This window comes from Ictalurus punctatus, chromosome 10 (assembly GCF_001660625.3).
Source record: "Ictalurus punctatus breed USDA103 chromosome 10, Coco_2.0, whole genome shotgun sequence".
In the NCBI taxonomy this organism is placed as follows: domain Eukaryota; kingdom Metazoa; phylum Chordata; class Actinopteri; order Siluriformes; family Ictaluridae; genus Ictalurus; species Ictalurus punctatus.
In genome coordinates this window covers 28,615,884-28,634,094 of record NC_030425.2, presented here as the reverse complement: position 1 = coordinate 28,634,094, position 18,211 = coordinate 28,615,884, and the positions used below count along the sequence as shown (strand labels likewise).

The 18,211-nt window shown below is 40.2% G+C and overlaps 1 protein-coding gene across 3 annotated transcripts in view; it reads left to right on the top strand.

Moving 5' to 3' along the window:
* The window catches only part of LOC108270515 (zinc finger protein 431), a 29,604-nt gene that overhangs the window by 392 nt on the left and 11,001 nt on the right, over nucleotides 1-18,211 (top strand). The window contains exons 2-4 of one of the 3 annotated variants that reach the window (XM_017477304.3): nucleotides 3,065-3,209; nucleotides 3,335-3,423; nucleotides 5,768-7,195. In XM_017477304.3, the coding sequence (XP_017332793.2) occupies nucleotides 3,361-3,423; nucleotides 5,768-6,970 (1,266 nt within the window). In that variant the 5' untranslated portion in view covers nucleotides 3,065-3,209; nucleotides 3,335-3,360 and the 3' untranslated portion in view covers nucleotides 6,971-7,195. Of the gene's footprint in view, nucleotides 1-3,044; nucleotides 3,210-3,334; nucleotides 3,424-5,767; nucleotides 7,196-18,211 lie in introns of those variants that run through there. The other 2 variants (XM_017477306.3, XM_053683398.1) reach the window with 2 other exon arrangements.

Here is an 18,211-nt window from a genome sequence, read left to right as displayed (position 1 = left end):
TGACGTCAAAAGTGCTAAAATATTGAGAAGTGGATCTCTACTGATTAGTTGTAGAAATAAAGCCCAGCAAGGGAAAGCCATGCAACTGAATTAAATAGATGGTAAGAGAGTTCACTGTTTGTTGATTGGATATAAACATGGGTTCGAGGAGTCATCTCAGGGATATCTACAGGTGTTAGAGAGGAATAAATAAAAGACAATATCTCAGGGGCAAAAGTACTAGAAGCAGAACATCTTAAAACAACTAGAAATGGGGAGAACTGTGACAGCTTGGCTGTGATGATTAAGTTTGATGACTCTAGACTGCTATGTAAGGTGTACATAGGATATATGAGCTATGAGGTCAGGTCATATATTCGTCCACCAAGGACTCAGCTGTGAAGGAGTGGAAGAAATGTTAACTGCAGGAATCTAACTCTCCGTCATGGACTGGCAGCTCTTCATGATCCTAGTTATATTGCAGTGGAATTCCAGGAGTCTTATAGCTAATGGACAAGAATTCAAAAAGTTTGTGACTGATCTGTTAGATAAACCTCATGTAATGTGTGTGCAAGAGATGTGGTTAAAACCACGGTTAGACTTTGTGATTTATAATATACTACAATCAGAAACGATAGGGAAACGGGTAAAGATGGAGGGGTAGCAACTTTTGTAAGAAATGATGTGAAATATAACCTAATCAATAAAGGGAAAGAACATGAATATGGGGGAGTAAGAACACAGATATAAATGGATCAGTGCCTGGTATGTGTTAATGACGGGAAGGGCACATGGTAGGGCTGCACGATTATGGCCGAAATGATAATCCCGATTATTTTGATCAATATTGAGATCTCGATTATTTATCGCGATTATTTAATTGATTTTAGGGACAACATATGTTTGTTGCACTTTCACGTCTAAATAAACAGACCGCTGCTTTCACCTCCGTGTTGTGCTACATTCCTGCTAATGTTCAAATCTTTGCATCAAATTAGACTGATCCTTAAAGTGTATCATCTCGTAGAAACAAAACATAAACAAAATAGTACCCAAAATATAGGATAAGTAAAAATGCCATCAACCAAATGAAAATATTCATCAAATATAACAATATGCAACCAAATGAAAACAATTCAGGCGTATGCAGAAAAGGCAGTAACAGTGTTTACAGGAGGAGAGACACAAGACAGTTTCTTTTAGGAAATTACAAAAATTTAAGAGCACAGTTGAAGTGTAGTGTGGGTTTTTTTTTTTTTTTTTTTTTTTTTTTTTTTTTTTTTTTTTTTTTTTTTTTTTTTTTTTTTTTAAAGAGATGGTAACATTCATGTGCCACAATATAACACACAGGTAGGCATGAGAAAACTTGAGCTGGTCAATTATGACAGAATTCAGGAACATAGTGTGAGCCATGACGCATTAATTTACCTTCCGATAAACTAAATGTAATATTTTCCGTTCATTTTACAGACTGTATACAAAAAACAATTGTTCACCTTGTAAACAAATACAATAAACATCAATGTTCAGTGTTTGAAGTCTGCTCCTCTTAAATATATTTAAAGCTACACTATTAGACATTTTCCACGGTCATGGTTCTGGGCTGGAGTCAGTTCTCGAACCGCTCTGTGTATATTATGTAGATATCTGAATAATCTCATGTAGGATGTGATTGGGTGAGTTCATTCACCCATCAGATGCAAAGCGCTTTAGTTTAATGGTGTTCATTACTGACGCGCCAATCAGGATTTTTACAGCCGATACCGATACAGATACCGATCTTTTTTTTGTTTAAGCTTTAATCTGGAATTCGGTCATAAACAGTTAAGTGTAAGTTCTCTGCTCTTGGTCACTATTAATTGAATTAAAATTATAGCAATGAGAAATACGGTTGGTTAATTGATAAATAAACAAGCGTAAAATGTTTATTTTTAAATATCTTAAACAATAGTCCTAATTAAAAGTAGATTAACACAAACATGATCCATATTTGGAAAAAGGCTAATAGCTTTCTAAGGAAATAGTGAAGTAAGCGTAATGGCAAATTGATATTAAAAGCAACCTATAGTAAATAAACATTGTTTCATTTATCATTTTATTGATATTTTATGAACTTATTATAATATCTATTTTTTTTATATTAAATGATTTATTTATAACTAAGCACATTTTCTGTCTTTACATTTTATTAGTTTTCTGTTTGTTTATCAGTTTTTTTTGTTTATCCTTTTAGATCGGTTCTCCAGTACGTCTGCTGATAATATTGTTTTTTGGGGGATTAAATCAGAACATTATTATAATTTTATTTATTTTTTTCTGCCAATTTACTGCCCACACTCCAGTCCAGTAGTTGGCGGTAATGCACCTTTAGTTGGTTTGCCAACCGCCATTAAAACAAAAAAAAGTTGTTGTTAGAGTTAGAGCGACAGAACTGTGATTTTTGGAAATTAGTAGCCAATAAATGCATTGATTTAAAATGTTTATATAACACACAGACATGTGAATGTAGTATGTATATACAGCTGCATCAATGTTGAAAAAAAATCCACAAATACTTGAGGATTAATGTGGTCAGTTAGCTTTACCTGCCTTGTTAACCCACCATGGTTAAAGACCATGTTGCGGTTGTTTTTAATTAATATTTAAGTTCTTAAATATTGTAAATATGTAAGTTAGTCAAGGGCAATCACTAATGTCATCTTTATGACTTTCAGATAGGACATGAGACAGGACAACTCAACAATGGGTCAGTGTTCTAGCAGCAACATGATCATAAGTGTGTTGTCTTAGAAAATCCACTGCAAATAAGTGAAATGTAAAATTAAATGAAGTGAAATTAAATTAATCTTATTGTCAGAGTAATTTTTATATTAGTATTTTCTCCAATAACAAAATTTTTAAAAATCCACAAATGCGTTCCCACAATTTTTCAATACACTAATAGGCAATAATATTATTTTATTTTTTAATGCCAGGGTAATAACAGCACAGGTATGGTGATATAAATGTGATTTTTAAATGAAAAAAAAAAGATCTAAACTTTGTTTACACTTCATAAAACTTAGATTGTTACTCGCGTGCACAGCTCGCGCTATACCACCATGTCCCTTTAGGGGCGCCGTACCGCTACAGCCTGGCAGAGCGCATATAAACTGAGGTTTGAGTCCAGCGCGCGCATAACGGTCGTCCCTGCTGAGAGGATCTCCAGACAGCGAGTGAGTTTTCCTGAGGTAAATACTTTCTACTTAACACATTTTTAACACGTTTCTTTTATAAGTTACTTTTAAAGCATAAACCATTACCACGATCAATTAAATAGATCTGGAGTCATGAATCTCTGTATTTTTCCTTCCAGTGTCCTGATTCTTTACACCTCTTATAATGAAATCCAGACGACGCTGTTCAGGAAAATCTCCACAGACTCCTGCTGCTACTGGCTCAAAGGTAAACTTTAGTCATGTGTCTGATTTCTCTTTTCATTTTTAAACTCTGAGAACATGTTGATATTTAAATAACCGTTACAACACTATATAGAACAAGCAGAACACTTCCCAGCAAACACAGCACGCTCTGAAGATGACAATGTTGTCCCCACGTCTTGGTAAAGTTGGCATTTGAATATAATATGGGAAATTTACTAAATGTATCAAACATTTTACTTGCGTACATGAATCGAGGTCTGAATTTTATTATCTTTTGATATTGTTTGTCATACATCAATGGCAAATATCTGGCAGCAAAAGGGTAATTTACAACACCCACCAACCATTCTGCTCAGTAAATGCTGATTATTCATAATATTATATCTTTGGGAATGAAAGAAATTTTTTAAATGCTGAGGAATAAATGCTATAAATGTGTTGCTGGTTGTTGCTTGATAGAATAAACAAGTTCAAAACTAATGTTTATAGTTTCGTAGCAATTCACAGAAGTATTCATCGTTGTTCAAAAGTTTGGCGTCCGTGTTGTTTCAGATACATCTATGGTTTCAATCAAAATGATTCAAGCGCCATGGTAAAACAGGTGTATTGTCAAAATTGACAGACTTTCAGCTGTTTGCAATAAACAAATCAAACAAAAGCAATTCAAATAGTTCAACACAATGCATGCTTCAAGTGGTTTCCCCAAGTTCAAGTGAAAATGCAACTTATAATGATTTCTCCAGTTTCAAGATTATTTGAGTAATTCTAATAATAATTGCCCACAAAAATATTGGGAGGAGCTTGCAATTTTTCTAAATTACAGCACATTGTCTGCAGATTTGGGCCAAGATCCATCATGGGACATCAGCATTCAGTCAAATCCCTCTTCAATTCACATGCGTCGAACAGGAGTACAGCTAAAAGGTCTCATTTACCAACAAACACCCCTGAAAACAATTTCACCAATTTTCCAGTTATCTGCAGAAAAAAGTACAAAAAACACTCTTTGAATTTTTTTTTTTTAAAGCCTCAGCAAAATTAAGCATTTTTGGCTGCAACAGTTAAAAGAAACTCGGACTGATTATATCACAAGCCTAGCGACCATCATACAAGTCCCCAGGGATGCGGCATTACTGGAATTTTAAGAAGCATGCATGTGGCACGAGCTATAACTATAACACACCTGAATAATAGTAAGATTACTTTAACAGAGAATGTATGTTGATTACAATAATGCTGTAATCCATTTGTATTTGGAAACACAGTTACATGTTGATTTTCCAGAGTCTAAACACATTCAGTGCTTCAGATTGAAAAAAAATTACATTGACCCCCAGATCAAGGTCATCTTTGTATGGCTCGTATCTGAATTTTATAAACATATAAAGTAGGGCTGCAACTAACGATTATTTTCATAATACAACATATAATGACAATAAACTTCAATTAAACTAAACCTTTTAAGCAGCTTGCACCAGTTTCCCCTGCCCCTTACACACAGTTGAACATTTCGGATATAAACATAAGTTGGAGCTCGTGCAGCACTGTTTGATCTCCGTGGTGTTTAATATAAAATGCACCCCCGCCTTAGAGGATTTTCTTCCTCAGTCTCATGAAGATTTCGGCTCTGTCTGATGGAGACTGAGGTCGTGTTGGGATTAAAAGGTAACGTTGATAAACAGTAAGCTGAAGAGAGTCAGTGTCGGTGACTCTGGGTATTAGGCTAAAGCTAGCGGCGTCGCATTACGTCCGTATGACGTCATGCGTCGTCGACTAGGAAGCGGTTTACACTTCCGGTTAGTAAAAACCCGCTAGTGTTCCATTTGAGATGATATTACCTTTCTAAAATCCACACACTAGACGGTAGAGAACACAGTGCATAGTGTAAGTGTATAGTACATCATTTGGGACACAACTTTAGTATTTACTCCCCGAAGCGTGTTTTCGGAACAGAAGTAACGTAATGAGTAAATGCACCTCGTGCAGACCAACTAATCGATAATGAGATTCGTTGACAATGATTTTCATAATAGATTATTATCAATTTTATCGATTAGTTGTTGCAGCTCTAATATAAAGATCTAGATAAAATATTTCTGTGTGATTAGTGATGAGAAATCATGTGTAAGTTAGGTCAACTGTCTTGTTCATCTAAAAAAATGATCAGTAACAGTAGCTTCGGCATTAGTGAAATTGGGCTGCAGTCGATGGAATTACGTTACAAATCTAAAATTACAAAGCTGTTACAGTTATTAAAGGTGGGTAATTTGGTGGTCAAGCCATATTACAGAAAACAATTCTTTTAACACATGGAGAGAAAATCTACTATTATTTAAGCATCTTGAATAATTTTATTGTTTTTCCAGATGTACCACTGCTCAGACTGTGGGAAGAGTTTTACTAAAAGTCATCATCTCAAAGATCACGAGCGCGTTCACACAGGAGAGAAGCCGTATCACTGTGGACAGTGTGGGAAGAGCTTTACACGTCAGAGTAGTCTCCAAATACACGAGCGCGTTCACACAGGAGTGAAGCCGTATCACTGTGGACAGTGTGAGAAAAGATTTACTCATGAGAGTAGTCTCCAAATACACGAGCGCATTCACAGAGGAGAGAAGCCGTATCACTGTGGTCAGTGTGGGAAAAGTTTTACTTGTCAGAGTAGTCTCCAACGACACGAGCACGTTCACACAGGAGAGAAGCCGTATCACTGTGAACGGTGTGGGAAGAGCTTTACACGTCAGAGTAGTCTCCAAATACACGAGCGCATTCACGCAGGAGAGAAGCCGTATCACTGTGGACAGTGTGGGAAGAGTTTTACTTGTCAGAGTAGTCTCCAACGACACGAGCGCATTCACACAGGAGAGAAGCCGTGTCACTGTGAACGGTGTGGGAAGAGCTTTACACGTCAAAGTAGTCTCAAAATACACGAGCGCATTCACACAGGAGAGAAGCCGTATCACTGTGAACAGTGTGGGAAGAGCTTTATGCGTCGAAGTAGTCTCCATATACACGAGCGTATTCACACAGGAGAGAAGCCGTATCACTGTGGACAGTGTGGGAAGAGCTTTACACGTCAGAGTCATCTCCAAATACACGAGCGCATTCACACAGGAGAGAAGCGATATTACTGCGGATGGTGTGGGAAGAGCTTTACTCGGGAGAGTTGTCTCCAAATACACGAGCGCGTTCACACAGGAGAGAAGCCATATCACTGTGGACAGTGTGGGAAGAGCTTTACTTGTCGGAGTAATCTCCAAATACACGAGCGCATTCACACAGGAGAGAAGCCGTATCACTGTGGACAGTGTGGAAAGAGCTTTACGCGTCAGAGTCATCTCCAAATACACGTGCGCATTCACACAGGAGAGAAGCCGTATCACTGTGGACAGTGTGGGAAAAGTTTTTGTGACCAGAGTGCCCTCCGCAGCCACCAACAGAGTCATACAGGACAGAAGCCGTACTTTTGTGGACAATGTGGGCGGAGCTATACTCGTTCAAGATCATTAAGGACACACAAGTGCTCTAACATAAAGCCATCAGATCTTGACGTGAATTCGTCAAATTAAAACATTGTGTTTAGTTCAGCCCATTCCTATAAAAAAAAAAAAAGCTGTACAGTTTTGTAAATGTGAAAAACATTTTATGATTGCTAGGTTACAATGCATTTTTTTTTGTATCTAGGCAAATTATTTCAAGCTTTGCAGATGCTATCAGAAGCACGTATTTTAAATGAGACTTGGTTGGATTAGTGTGTTAGATACAAGGGGAGATTAAAGCTAATGTAGTGATTATCCCATTGTTCCCTATTTTTCTGTATGTTCCTGTGTGTTGCTATAAAAAAAATGGTTAAGAATATAGAAAAATAATTATAAATGATATTGTGCTGGGTTAGGGTTATATTGTGGTGATATTGTCCTATAGAATACATAAACATGAAACGTGTCAAACGTGTTTTTATATAACATCATGATTGTCCTCAAAGTATATCTTTCTTGTTTGAAATGGCACTATGAGTTTTTGCAGTCTTCCTCTAACTTAAGTTTATGGATCTAATGTCTCTTTGACAGTCAGGTAGTAGTCCAGTGTAGAAGCTAAGCAGAAGAGTGCACTGAGGAGGCAGAGCAGTTGCTCTGTGGACTTCATGGTCACACTCATGTAGAGCCATTGTAATTCTGGAGGACCTCATGCACATGAAGTTTGCCATTTGGGATAGGGCCTTTGTCCCACTGAAAAATGTGGCCAGTTTCAGTGTTTCATAAGATAAGTTTTGTTAGTTACAATATAAGCACACACAAACAGTTATTGTCTAAGCCAGCAATAGTTTAAAAAAATATATATGAATGAAGCAAAGATGAATTGAATGAAGGAAGGAATGAATCAAAAAATGAATGGAAAAGTTTCGACGTTTATACTTAAAGATTGACAACTAGCAGTTAAAATAGTTAATACAGTCTGCATGTATAATAATGGAGAGTTGTCTGTCACACATTCAGACTTGAAGCTTAAGCGGGTTGCCAGAATGGGGACACAACAGGAACGAGCAAAACTAATAATGTCAAGTGACGAGTTTTACACTGCAAGTTTATCAGGTAATGTAAACGTTTGCAATGTTTTTATTGTTTGCAAATTATAAACCAGCTCACAAATTATAAACAAACACCCAGTGGTGTTTGCCTGCAAACCTGTTTGAAAACTGACAACCCAGTGGTGTTAAAATACTATTGGGAGATGGGGTTATACAGGCCAAAACATAAACAGACTTTCAGTTTGAGAAAAAAGAAAAAAAATGCACCAAGAATATTATTGAGATTGACTTCCATTATAGAATGTTAACTAATGTTTATTGCAATCATCTTACTGTATGTTGTTTGTTGACAGGGAAATTGCTCCAAAAAAAAAACCATTAAAGGGTAGTTGTCATTTGGTGTTTTATGAGCGCAGAAAGTTTTACTTAGGGTGAAAAACTTTCTTAGGTTCCCCTTCGTGTGTTCGGTCACAAAGATCCACTGTACCAAAAAAAAAAAAAAAAAAACATACTCGAGTCATATACAGAGACAGCTCTAGATATAAACCTGCCATGAAGAATGTTAAATATAATACATATAAATGTCCTGAATAACTGTACTAACATCAAGCAAACAGATGGTGTGTGAGGTACATAAGGCACATTTAACATAAAGTTAACATTGTTGAGCTTTTGTGATCTTTACTCACCAAGAAATCTCTGCTACTAATTATTAACTGCTATTAGTGTGGGTGGGTGTGTGTGGGTGGGTGTGCTCCATTAACTGTATATCCACGATTGTGATGGTGATCCTGCAGTAAAAATTCTAAGACTTGCAGGTCATACAAACATTTTCTTATTTCTTAAAGGAACATATATATACACACAACAAAAATCCATTCATTGATCTTACTGTGTAAGTGTGTATCCTGGTCAGGGTTGCAGTAAATCTGAAAACTATATCAGGGACACTGGGCTCAAGGGATCACGGACTGGATGTCGTTCCATCAGAGGACGTTCAAAAGGCATATATGGATGTGGAGGTCAGGCATCCGCATACTTCTGGCCATACAATGTAGTCAGCTATATTTAAATGGATGCTGCCAAGATAGAGCAACTTGGAGAAGAATTCTCTCTTCAAATTGCCTGTAAACACAAACAATCTGTTGGCCTGGAAAGGTGTCCAGTTCGATAGTATGCACAACATGACAATTTTATAAAACAAATTCGAGCTTGCATTTAAAATGAAGTCTTGTGATATAGGGAGATGTCAGAGACATGTGTGTCACTCAGAGGTATGGATTGGTCTATTAAAGTGGGCATTCTGTTAAATATATGTATTCCATGTATGGTATTGTAGCGTCTGAGGAAAAACAGGAAAACAACATAAAATCATGAATTCTACTAAAATCCAGAGAGTAAGCAATTATGTCCCATGCAACAGAATACTGCAGTCCATGACAAATAATATTATAGTTTTATGCCTGAATGTCCCTTTAAAAATCAGACAAACATGTATTTTTCTCTCATGGAGAAACTCTGTTACTGAAAAAAGCACATGAAAAAGGTCAATTGTATTTTAACGAGCCAGTGTAGGAATTACTTTTATGTGAAATTGTATTTTAGTTGTATTATGATGTAGCTGTAGTATGATGCATTATTCTCATCTAGTACTAACTGTAAATATTAGTTTTATATACTGTACATTAACCAAAAATATAATAATACAAAGTAATTTAAGTCATAAACATTTATATTTATTTAATTAGCAGGCACTTTTATCCAAAGTGACTGTAAATAATTTACCAGTAAATTTACAGCAAAATACTGACAGCAGTGTTTCCAGCCATTTACTGTAATTTCACAGTTTTGATAATGTTTTTCTATTTTACAGTTGTACTGTGATTTCACAGTAAAGTACTCACAACAATGGTTCCAGCAATAAATCTACAATATAAAAACTGTTATCATACAAATATTTTTATTTACTCTATTTTCTGATGTCTATTAACATCTCTAGTATATGTAGTTTATATTGTATACAAACATCCATCCATCCATCCATTTTCTATACCACTTATCCTACAAGGTTGCGGGTAACCTGTGGCCCATCCCTAGCGAGCATGGACTCTGGACGGGGTGCCAATCCACCGCAGAGCACAATCACATACTGTCACGATCTCGCCGGCAGATGGCGCTGCGGCGACGACGTGCACGGAGAGCGCACGTGCTTTAAGTGCGCATGGACGACAGGAGTCTGTTTATAATGGACATGCGCTTGTTTTGGTTTCTGTTCTGTCCCCTCCCTGTTTAGTTATTGGCGGAGGCATGAGGGTTTGTTCAATTGTTACCAGCTGTAGGCATTTAAGGTAAATGTTATTAGTTATTTAAAGCCCTCACGTTGCTCTGCACTTCGCGCAGTATTATAGGTTATATGTTTGTTTTCATGTTTCGTGTCTTGGGTCTAGGTAATGTATAGACGGATTGGTGTAATGGTGCCATGCGGTAATGTTTCCATGTTCTGCTCTGATTTCGTGTTCTGTGCCATAGCCTTAGTTAAATGACTTCCATGTCTAGTTTCTTGTTTTATGCCAGAGCTAAACGATAGATGAGTACAGATTTAAAATGGGTTAATGTATAGGTACTGTTTCAAAGTCTTGTTCTAAGTTTCACGCCTCAAATCTAGTTTATGTTTTGACCCCGTTTCCTTTGACATTGACTTTAGTGTGTCAATAAATACTTTTGATCCTGCACTTACTCCCTGTCCCAGTCTTGTATCGTAACAGAATACTGCCAGAGAGCCATGGGAGTAGCAGGAGAACGGAGAAAACGTAGAGCCCGGAAGCCTACGCCAACCGTCCCCGCTTTGGACTCAATTCAATTTCCACAATGGACATTTATGGAGCTTCCTGATACATTTCACGGATTATTCGGCTACCCCGAATATTTCCTTGTGGATTGTCAGTTCTATTTCTCCAGCCTATTAGACCCCAAACCAGAGGAGAACAATGGCTCCAGTTCATGTGGTCCCGGCTCTTTGGACCGGCTCGTCATTGGGTGCAGCTCCTATTGGCTAAAGAATGTAGCACAGTTCGTGAGAGAATTCATGATGCGGTTCAGTAGTCCGGAATCGAAGGCCGACCTAGACCATCTTTTGGGGGGGGCGGGGGGGATCGGGGTCAGTCTGGCAGGCAAACCTGGCCTGCTGTTCACCCACTACTATATGCAGGCAAAGGGGGTAACCGCACCCTCAGAGCTTCAGGTTGAGACCTATGGGGAGGTCTCAGCTCCGGAGCTCCAGCCCGAAGTCAACCAGGTGATCTCAGAGCTCTAGCTAGAGACCTACGGGGAGGTCTCAGCTCCAGAGCTCCCGTCTGAGGTCAACTTTGCGACCTCGGAGCTTCCATCTGCGGTCAACTAGGCGACCTCTGTGCTCCAGCTTGAGACCTACGGGGAGGTCTCAGCTCCAGTGCTCCAGCCCGAGGTCAACTTGGCGACCTCGGAGCTCCCGCCTGAGGTCAACCAGGCGACCTCAGAGATCAAGCTTGAGACCTACGGGGAGGTCTCAGCACCGGAGCTCCCGCCTGAGGTCAACTTTGTGACATCGGAGCTCCCATCTGAGGTCAACCAGACGACCTCAGAACTCCAGCTTGAGATCTATGGTGAGGTCTCAGCTCCGGAGCTCCTGCCCGAGGTCAAAACGCTGACATCGGAGCTCCAGCTAGAGACCTACAGGGAAGTCTCAGCTCCGGAGCTCCAGCTCGAGATCAACTTGGCGACCTCGGAGCTCCAGCTTGAGACCTACGGGGAGGTCTCAGCTCCGGAGCTCCAGCGCGAGGTCAACTTGGCGACCTCGGAGCTCCTGCCTGAGGTCAACACGGCAACCTCAGAGCTCCGGCTAGAGACCTACGGGGAGGTTTCAGCTCCGGAGCTCCAGCCTGAGGTCAACATGGCGACCACAGAGCTCCGACTAAGACCTACGGGGAGGTCTAATCTCCAGAGCTCCCGCCTGAGGTCAACTTGGCGCCCTCGGAGCTCAGCTTGAGACCTACGGGGAGGTCTCAGCTCCGGTGCTCCAGCCCGAGGTCAACTTGGCGCCCTCGGAGCTCCCGCCTGAGGTCAACCATGTGACCTCAGAGCTCCAGCTTGAGACCTATGGGGAGGTCTCGGCTCCGGAGCTCCAGCCCGAGGTCAACTTGGCGACTTCGGAGCTCCTGCCCGAGGTCAAAACGCCGACCTTGGAGCTCCGGCTAGAGACTTACGGGGAAGTCTCAGCTCCGGAGCTCCAGCTCGAGATCAACTTGGCGACCTCGGAGCTCCAGCTTGAGACCTACGGTCAGGTCTCAGCTCTGGAGCTCCCGCCTGAGGTCAACCAGGCGACCTCAGAGCTCCCGCCTGAGGTCAACCAGGCGACCTCAGAGCTCCCGCCTGAGGTCAACCAGGTGACCTCAGAGCTCCAGCTTGAGACCTATGGGGAGGTGTCAGCTCTGGAGCTCCAGTGCGAGGTCAACTTGGCGACCTCGGAGCTCCCGTCTGAGGTCAACCTGGCGACCTCAGAGCTCCAGCCAGAGACCCCTGGGGATATCTCAGCTGCTGAGGAGGCCGCCCCGCTGTCCTGTCCCGCGGAGGAAGCTGTCCCGCTGTCCTGTCCCACCGATTAAGCTGTTCCGCTGTCCTGTCCCGCCGAGGAAGCTGTCCCGCTGTGTTGTCCTGCCGAGGACGTCTCTCCGAGCTCCAGCCCCGCTGCCGACGTCGCCCCGAGTTCCAGCCCTGCAGTGGACATCGCCCGGTGCAGGTGGTGCTCTGCCTGCCTGCTGCCCGGCGGAGGCCACCCTGTTTCCTGATGCAGCGAAGGACGGGTTACATAGGGGGCCAGGACCGCCGAGCAGTCTGTTCTGTCCCCTCCCTGTTAAGTTATTGTCGGAGGTGTGAGGGTGTGTTCAATTCTTACCAGCGGTAGGCATTTAAGGTAAATGTAATTAGTTATTTAAAGCCCTTGCCATCCATCCATCCATCTTCTACCACTTACTCCTTCTTCAGGGTCACTTGGAGCCTATCCCAGGGAACATCGGGCACAGGGCAGGGTACACCCTGGACAGGGTGCCAGTCCATCGCAGGGCACAATCACATACACACTCGCACACTACGGACACTTTAGACACTCCAATCAGTCTACCATGCATGTCTTTGGACTGGGGGAGGAAACCGGAGTACCCGGAGGAAACCCCCGCAGCACAGGGAGAACATGCAAACTCCACACACACACACACACACACACACATGGCCCCGGCGGGAATCAAACCCCAGACCCTGGAGTTGTGAGGCGAACGTGCTGTTCTATGCAGTAGTCTTCCATGTCTAGTTTCTTGTTCCATGCCATGGCCTTAGTTAAATGACTTCTATGTCTAGTTTCTTGTTTTATGCCAGAGCTAAACGATAGATGAGTATAGATTTAAAATGGGTTAATGTGTAGGTATTCTTTCAAAGTCTTGTTCTAAGTTTCACGCCTCAAATCTAGTTTATGTTTTGACCACGTTTCCTTTGACATTGACTTTAGTGTGTCAATAAAGACTATTGATCCTGCACTTACTCCCTGTCCCAGTCACACACCCATACACTACGGACACTTTAGACACGCCAATCAGCCCACCATGCATGTCTGGACTTGGGGAGGAAACCGGAGTATAAATACAAACGATAAGAAAAGAAGGAAAATTGTGCTAGCTTTAACCAACAAAAATCCTTCAAAGGATTGGTTCAAAAATGAAAATTATATATTAGACAAGGAAAACAAACAGGGAGCGAAAGAATAGTGAGAGGAATAGCAAAGGGAAAATGCCCACATCATCATGATGACTAATTTCTTCCTTTTCTGTACTTTTTCTTTCTTTATCTCCCTTTTTCTCATGGAAGTCTTTGTGGGTGGGATCCCTAATCCTTAGTCATGGGTCCAATTTGAGGGCTGGAGTGGCAGTACTTTTTTTCCCCCTACTGTTAAAGTGAAAATTTTGTCAAAAATTGAAATTGATCCTGGGAGATTGTTGATTGTGAGGGCAGAAATTAACACGTTTATTTTTATTTTTGTGAATATCTATGCTCCAAATATAGGTGCAGAGAGAACACATTTATCTACTAAATTAGAGGATTTTTTAAGACAACAACATGCAGGAGATCTCATTATTTTAGGGGGAGATTTTAATTGCATTTTGGACTTTACACAGGACAGGAATAGCGAGGAACCTCATGCACAGAGTGCCATGTGTTTAGCCAATGTGATTTAAAAATCTGAACCCATCTCATGTATGGAGAGAACATAACCCGTTTACACGTCAGTATACACGGGTGAAGATCAGTAAAGAAAAGATCTCTGCTGCATGGTTGGATAGACTCTATACATCATGCAAAAAGTGGAATAGAGTTCCAAAGTCAAGTATTTCTCACATCTCACTATCTGACCATAAACTTGTCACTATAGAGTGTACTTTACTAAAAAAAAATGCATACAAGTTATTGGCATTTCAATGTTAAACTCTTAGACGATAAATATTTCTGTGAGATTTTTAAGCGTTTTTGGGAGTCTTGGAAGAGTGGGAAAAATTATTATGAAAATTGAGTTCGATGATTGGAAATAGGAAAGGTACAAATAAAGAATTTCTGTCAACAATATCACATTCCATGTTTTGTATATAAAAAAAAAAAGTCATTGGAATATCTTGATGGAGAAATTATTGGCATAGAGCAAACTATGATTTAAAAATGACTCTAATGTAAACCTTAAAGATATGTGGACTGAAAAGACTAACCTGCTGAGCTCGATTTTAAATGAAAGAGTGAAAGGAGCTCTTGTAAGAAGTCGGTTTCTAACAGCACGAGACATGGACGCTCCTACTTCTTTTTTTTTTTTTTTTTTAAATCTAGAGCATAAAGAAGGACAAGAAAAATTGATGTACTGTTTAAAAGACTGTAATGGAAAAGTAAAGTATTAGCAGGCCTACAAATTGACTCTAAACTCCCAGCAATCTATCAAACTATCTGCATATGCGGATACCATTACAGTTTTAATCAGAGGCGATGGGGATGTTGAAGTGGTAAAACATGCTCTAGAGTGTTATGGAAAAGCATCAGTAAAAGTTAACCGGTGTAAAAGTGATGCCGTGCGGTGTGGCCAACTGGTTAAAAGTCCATCACTTCCTGGTGGTTTGCAATGGGTAAAGGAAGGTTTTAAATATTCGGGAGTCTTTTTGGGGCAGACGAGTACATAAAGCAAAATTGTAAGGGCCTGCTGGAGAAAATACGTGCATGGTTCTCATTGGAAACGGTTGCTGCCCCAACTGACCTACAGGGGAAGGGTCCTAATATGTAATAACCTCATAGTCTCTTCCCTTTGGCACAGAACGATGATCCTTGAACCTCCAGAAGACCTTATGAGACAAATCCAGAGATGTCTGGTGGACTTTTTCTGGTCAGGTCAACATTGGTTAAAGGCACCAGTGTTGTATCTGCCCAGACAGGAACGAGGACAAGACTTAGTGGATACTGGATCTAGAGTAAAGACCTTCAGACTCCAAGTGGCTCAGAGACTCCTCTATGGGAAGGATGTGAGCTGGGCTGGGATAGCGTGCACCTCATTGAGGAGTGCTTCCTGCCCCCTGTTCCTGATGGATATAAACAAGCTGGATCTTGCAGGATTAACATCATTTTATAGATCCCTCCTAAAAGCATGGACACCTTTTCAAGTTTTCTCGGAAGTCAAACAATGCCCAAAGCATGTGGCAGAGGCAAGAACCGTTGCTCTTCAACTCTGCACTGAACCAGGACATTTTCAAAGACTTATCACTCAGGAAAAGTCTATGGGCATCAAAAATCAGACACTTAATACCTCAAGGTGAATGGATATCAGCTGAGATTCTTGCTAGAAAATTGGGCATAAGATCAAGAGTCTTTGCCACAGAGCTATAGACTTTCCTTGGAAACTTATAATGACGAGATGGACTTATTTGACTTTCCAGAACTGGAAATTGCAGCCAAGACTGAAATCTAGGAAGAAAACTGAGGGTGGAATATTATCCTTTAAGACACCCCAACTGGGAGTTTGCAGCAACACAGGAAAAAAAAAATCACTGTACACGCTGTGTATGAAGATACTTCACGCTCTTGCAAATGAAAAGCAGTCTAAATGGCAAGAGGTGTTTGGACTCGGTGCTTCCCCCAAAGACAGCTGGAGGACCTTGTACAATCCTCCTATTAAAAAAAAACAACTGGAGATCTTTTACTTGTAAAAGCACATTTTCATGGCAGGCAAGTTAAAAAGGATGCAATTAGCTCACTAACAAATCAAAACAATTCAGTGACACCAGAGATGATAGTCTGACCTGAGGATCAGCTGTTAATATTTGTAAATGAAATTTTTTTAATGAAATCAATCCATTGCTATATAACTTAGTTTCTCTATCTCTATATGGCACTGTAAGCTTATTCGTAAATCCACAGAAACTGCATCAACTCTGCTCCTTTGCTTACCTCTCTGTAAAAGTGTCCCTCAGCTACTTTGTGAATAGCTCTTAGGAAGAAACTCTATAATTTGACCATACAAAGTTCCTACCTTAAAGACATTAAATACAGCTGTTAGTAGTGCACTTCTTGGGAGAAAGAGAATAAGTAAACTACTAATAACTTTTGAATTCTGCCTGTTGGTGAAATCAGACTGAGATGGCAAGCATTTAGTAACACCACCTATTTCTGCAGTCGTACTTAAATTCCTTAATGAAAAACAAAAAAGTGTACACACTTACACAATAGGACAATGATCACTTAGAAGACTCGAACAAAACTACAGAACTCAGTAGCTTGCCTAGAATTACTGTGAGAAATATAGTATACAGAGTGATGAGAGAGAGATCACCTTCATATTTTTTTTCTCCAAAATATTTTTATTGAGAAAGAAAACAAACCTCATGTCACACAGCAACAATACCATTCTCATTTTTTTGTTATACTTACGTATACATACATAGCATAGAAAAGAAAAACAAAATTAAAGAGTACAATCAACTAAACAACCCCCCCCCCCCCCCCCCCCCCCCCCCCCCCGCCCCCCCGGCTCATTATGGCTAAACAATATCGATATCTGGTTATGTATATATTGTAAAATCCAATAACAGGCACAAAAATTCAAGAGTGCGGCATCTGTAACTCCATAAAATATTAAATAAAGGGTTGCCATTTATTAAAAAAAAACTTAAACCCCTCATCGTATACTTTATTTTCTCGAGTTTTAAAAAAAACATCACTTCTTTTAGCCACTGGGAGATGGATGGAAATTGAGCAGACTTCCAGTGCAATAATGGGGAACATCTTGCTATTAAGGATGTGAAAGCGATCGTAGCTTTTTGTACAGAGCTTAATGGAACTGAGGCATCAGGAATCCCAAATATAGCAATCAATGGGCAAGGTTTGAAATCTGCTCTGAAAATAGTGGACATGGTAGTAAAGAAACCAGTCCAAAAACCATCGAGATCAGGGCAAAAGAAAAACATATGGCCGAGATGACAGGGAGAGTCATGGCATTTATCACACTTGTCCTCTACTTCTGGATAGATCACAGAAAGTCTCAACTTAGACAAATGGACTCTGTGTAAAACTTTGAACTGGATAAGTCCAATACGAGCACAAGAATTGGTAGACTGAATCCTACCTATAGCACGTTCACTTATTTGAACACTCTTCATAACACTCTTCACTTATTTGTACTCCTAACTCCATTTCCCATGCATTCTTCATTTTGGTTCTAGGCTGACTATTTAACACCAGAATAAAATCATAAATCTTAGAAATCATTCCTCTCTGATGTGGATTGTTTGAAAACAAGCTTTCCCAAGCCTGGTCAGGAGGTGCAGAGGGGAAATTAAGAAAAATCTAGAAACAAAATTTCGAATTTGAAAATAACAAAACAGATGCGTCACGGGGAGGTCATAAGTAGATGACAGATTGGCAAAGCTATCAAAGACACCATCAGCATACAGATTTTTGAATTGTTTAATGCCCTTTTCATACCACACTGAAAATGTGGAGTCCAAACGCGATGGAGGAAATAAGTGGTTGTTGCTTAAAGAACCCAAAGAGGATGCACCTACAAATTTAAAGCGCCATCTAAATTGATACCAAATCTTAAGTGTGTTAAGGACAACTTGATTATCAATATATAGAATATATAGAGAGAGTTTTGTAGGTAGAGAGGAATAAAGTAAAGCAGGTATAGAGGATTCCCTGCAAGATGATCGTTCCAATTTACACCAAGAAGATC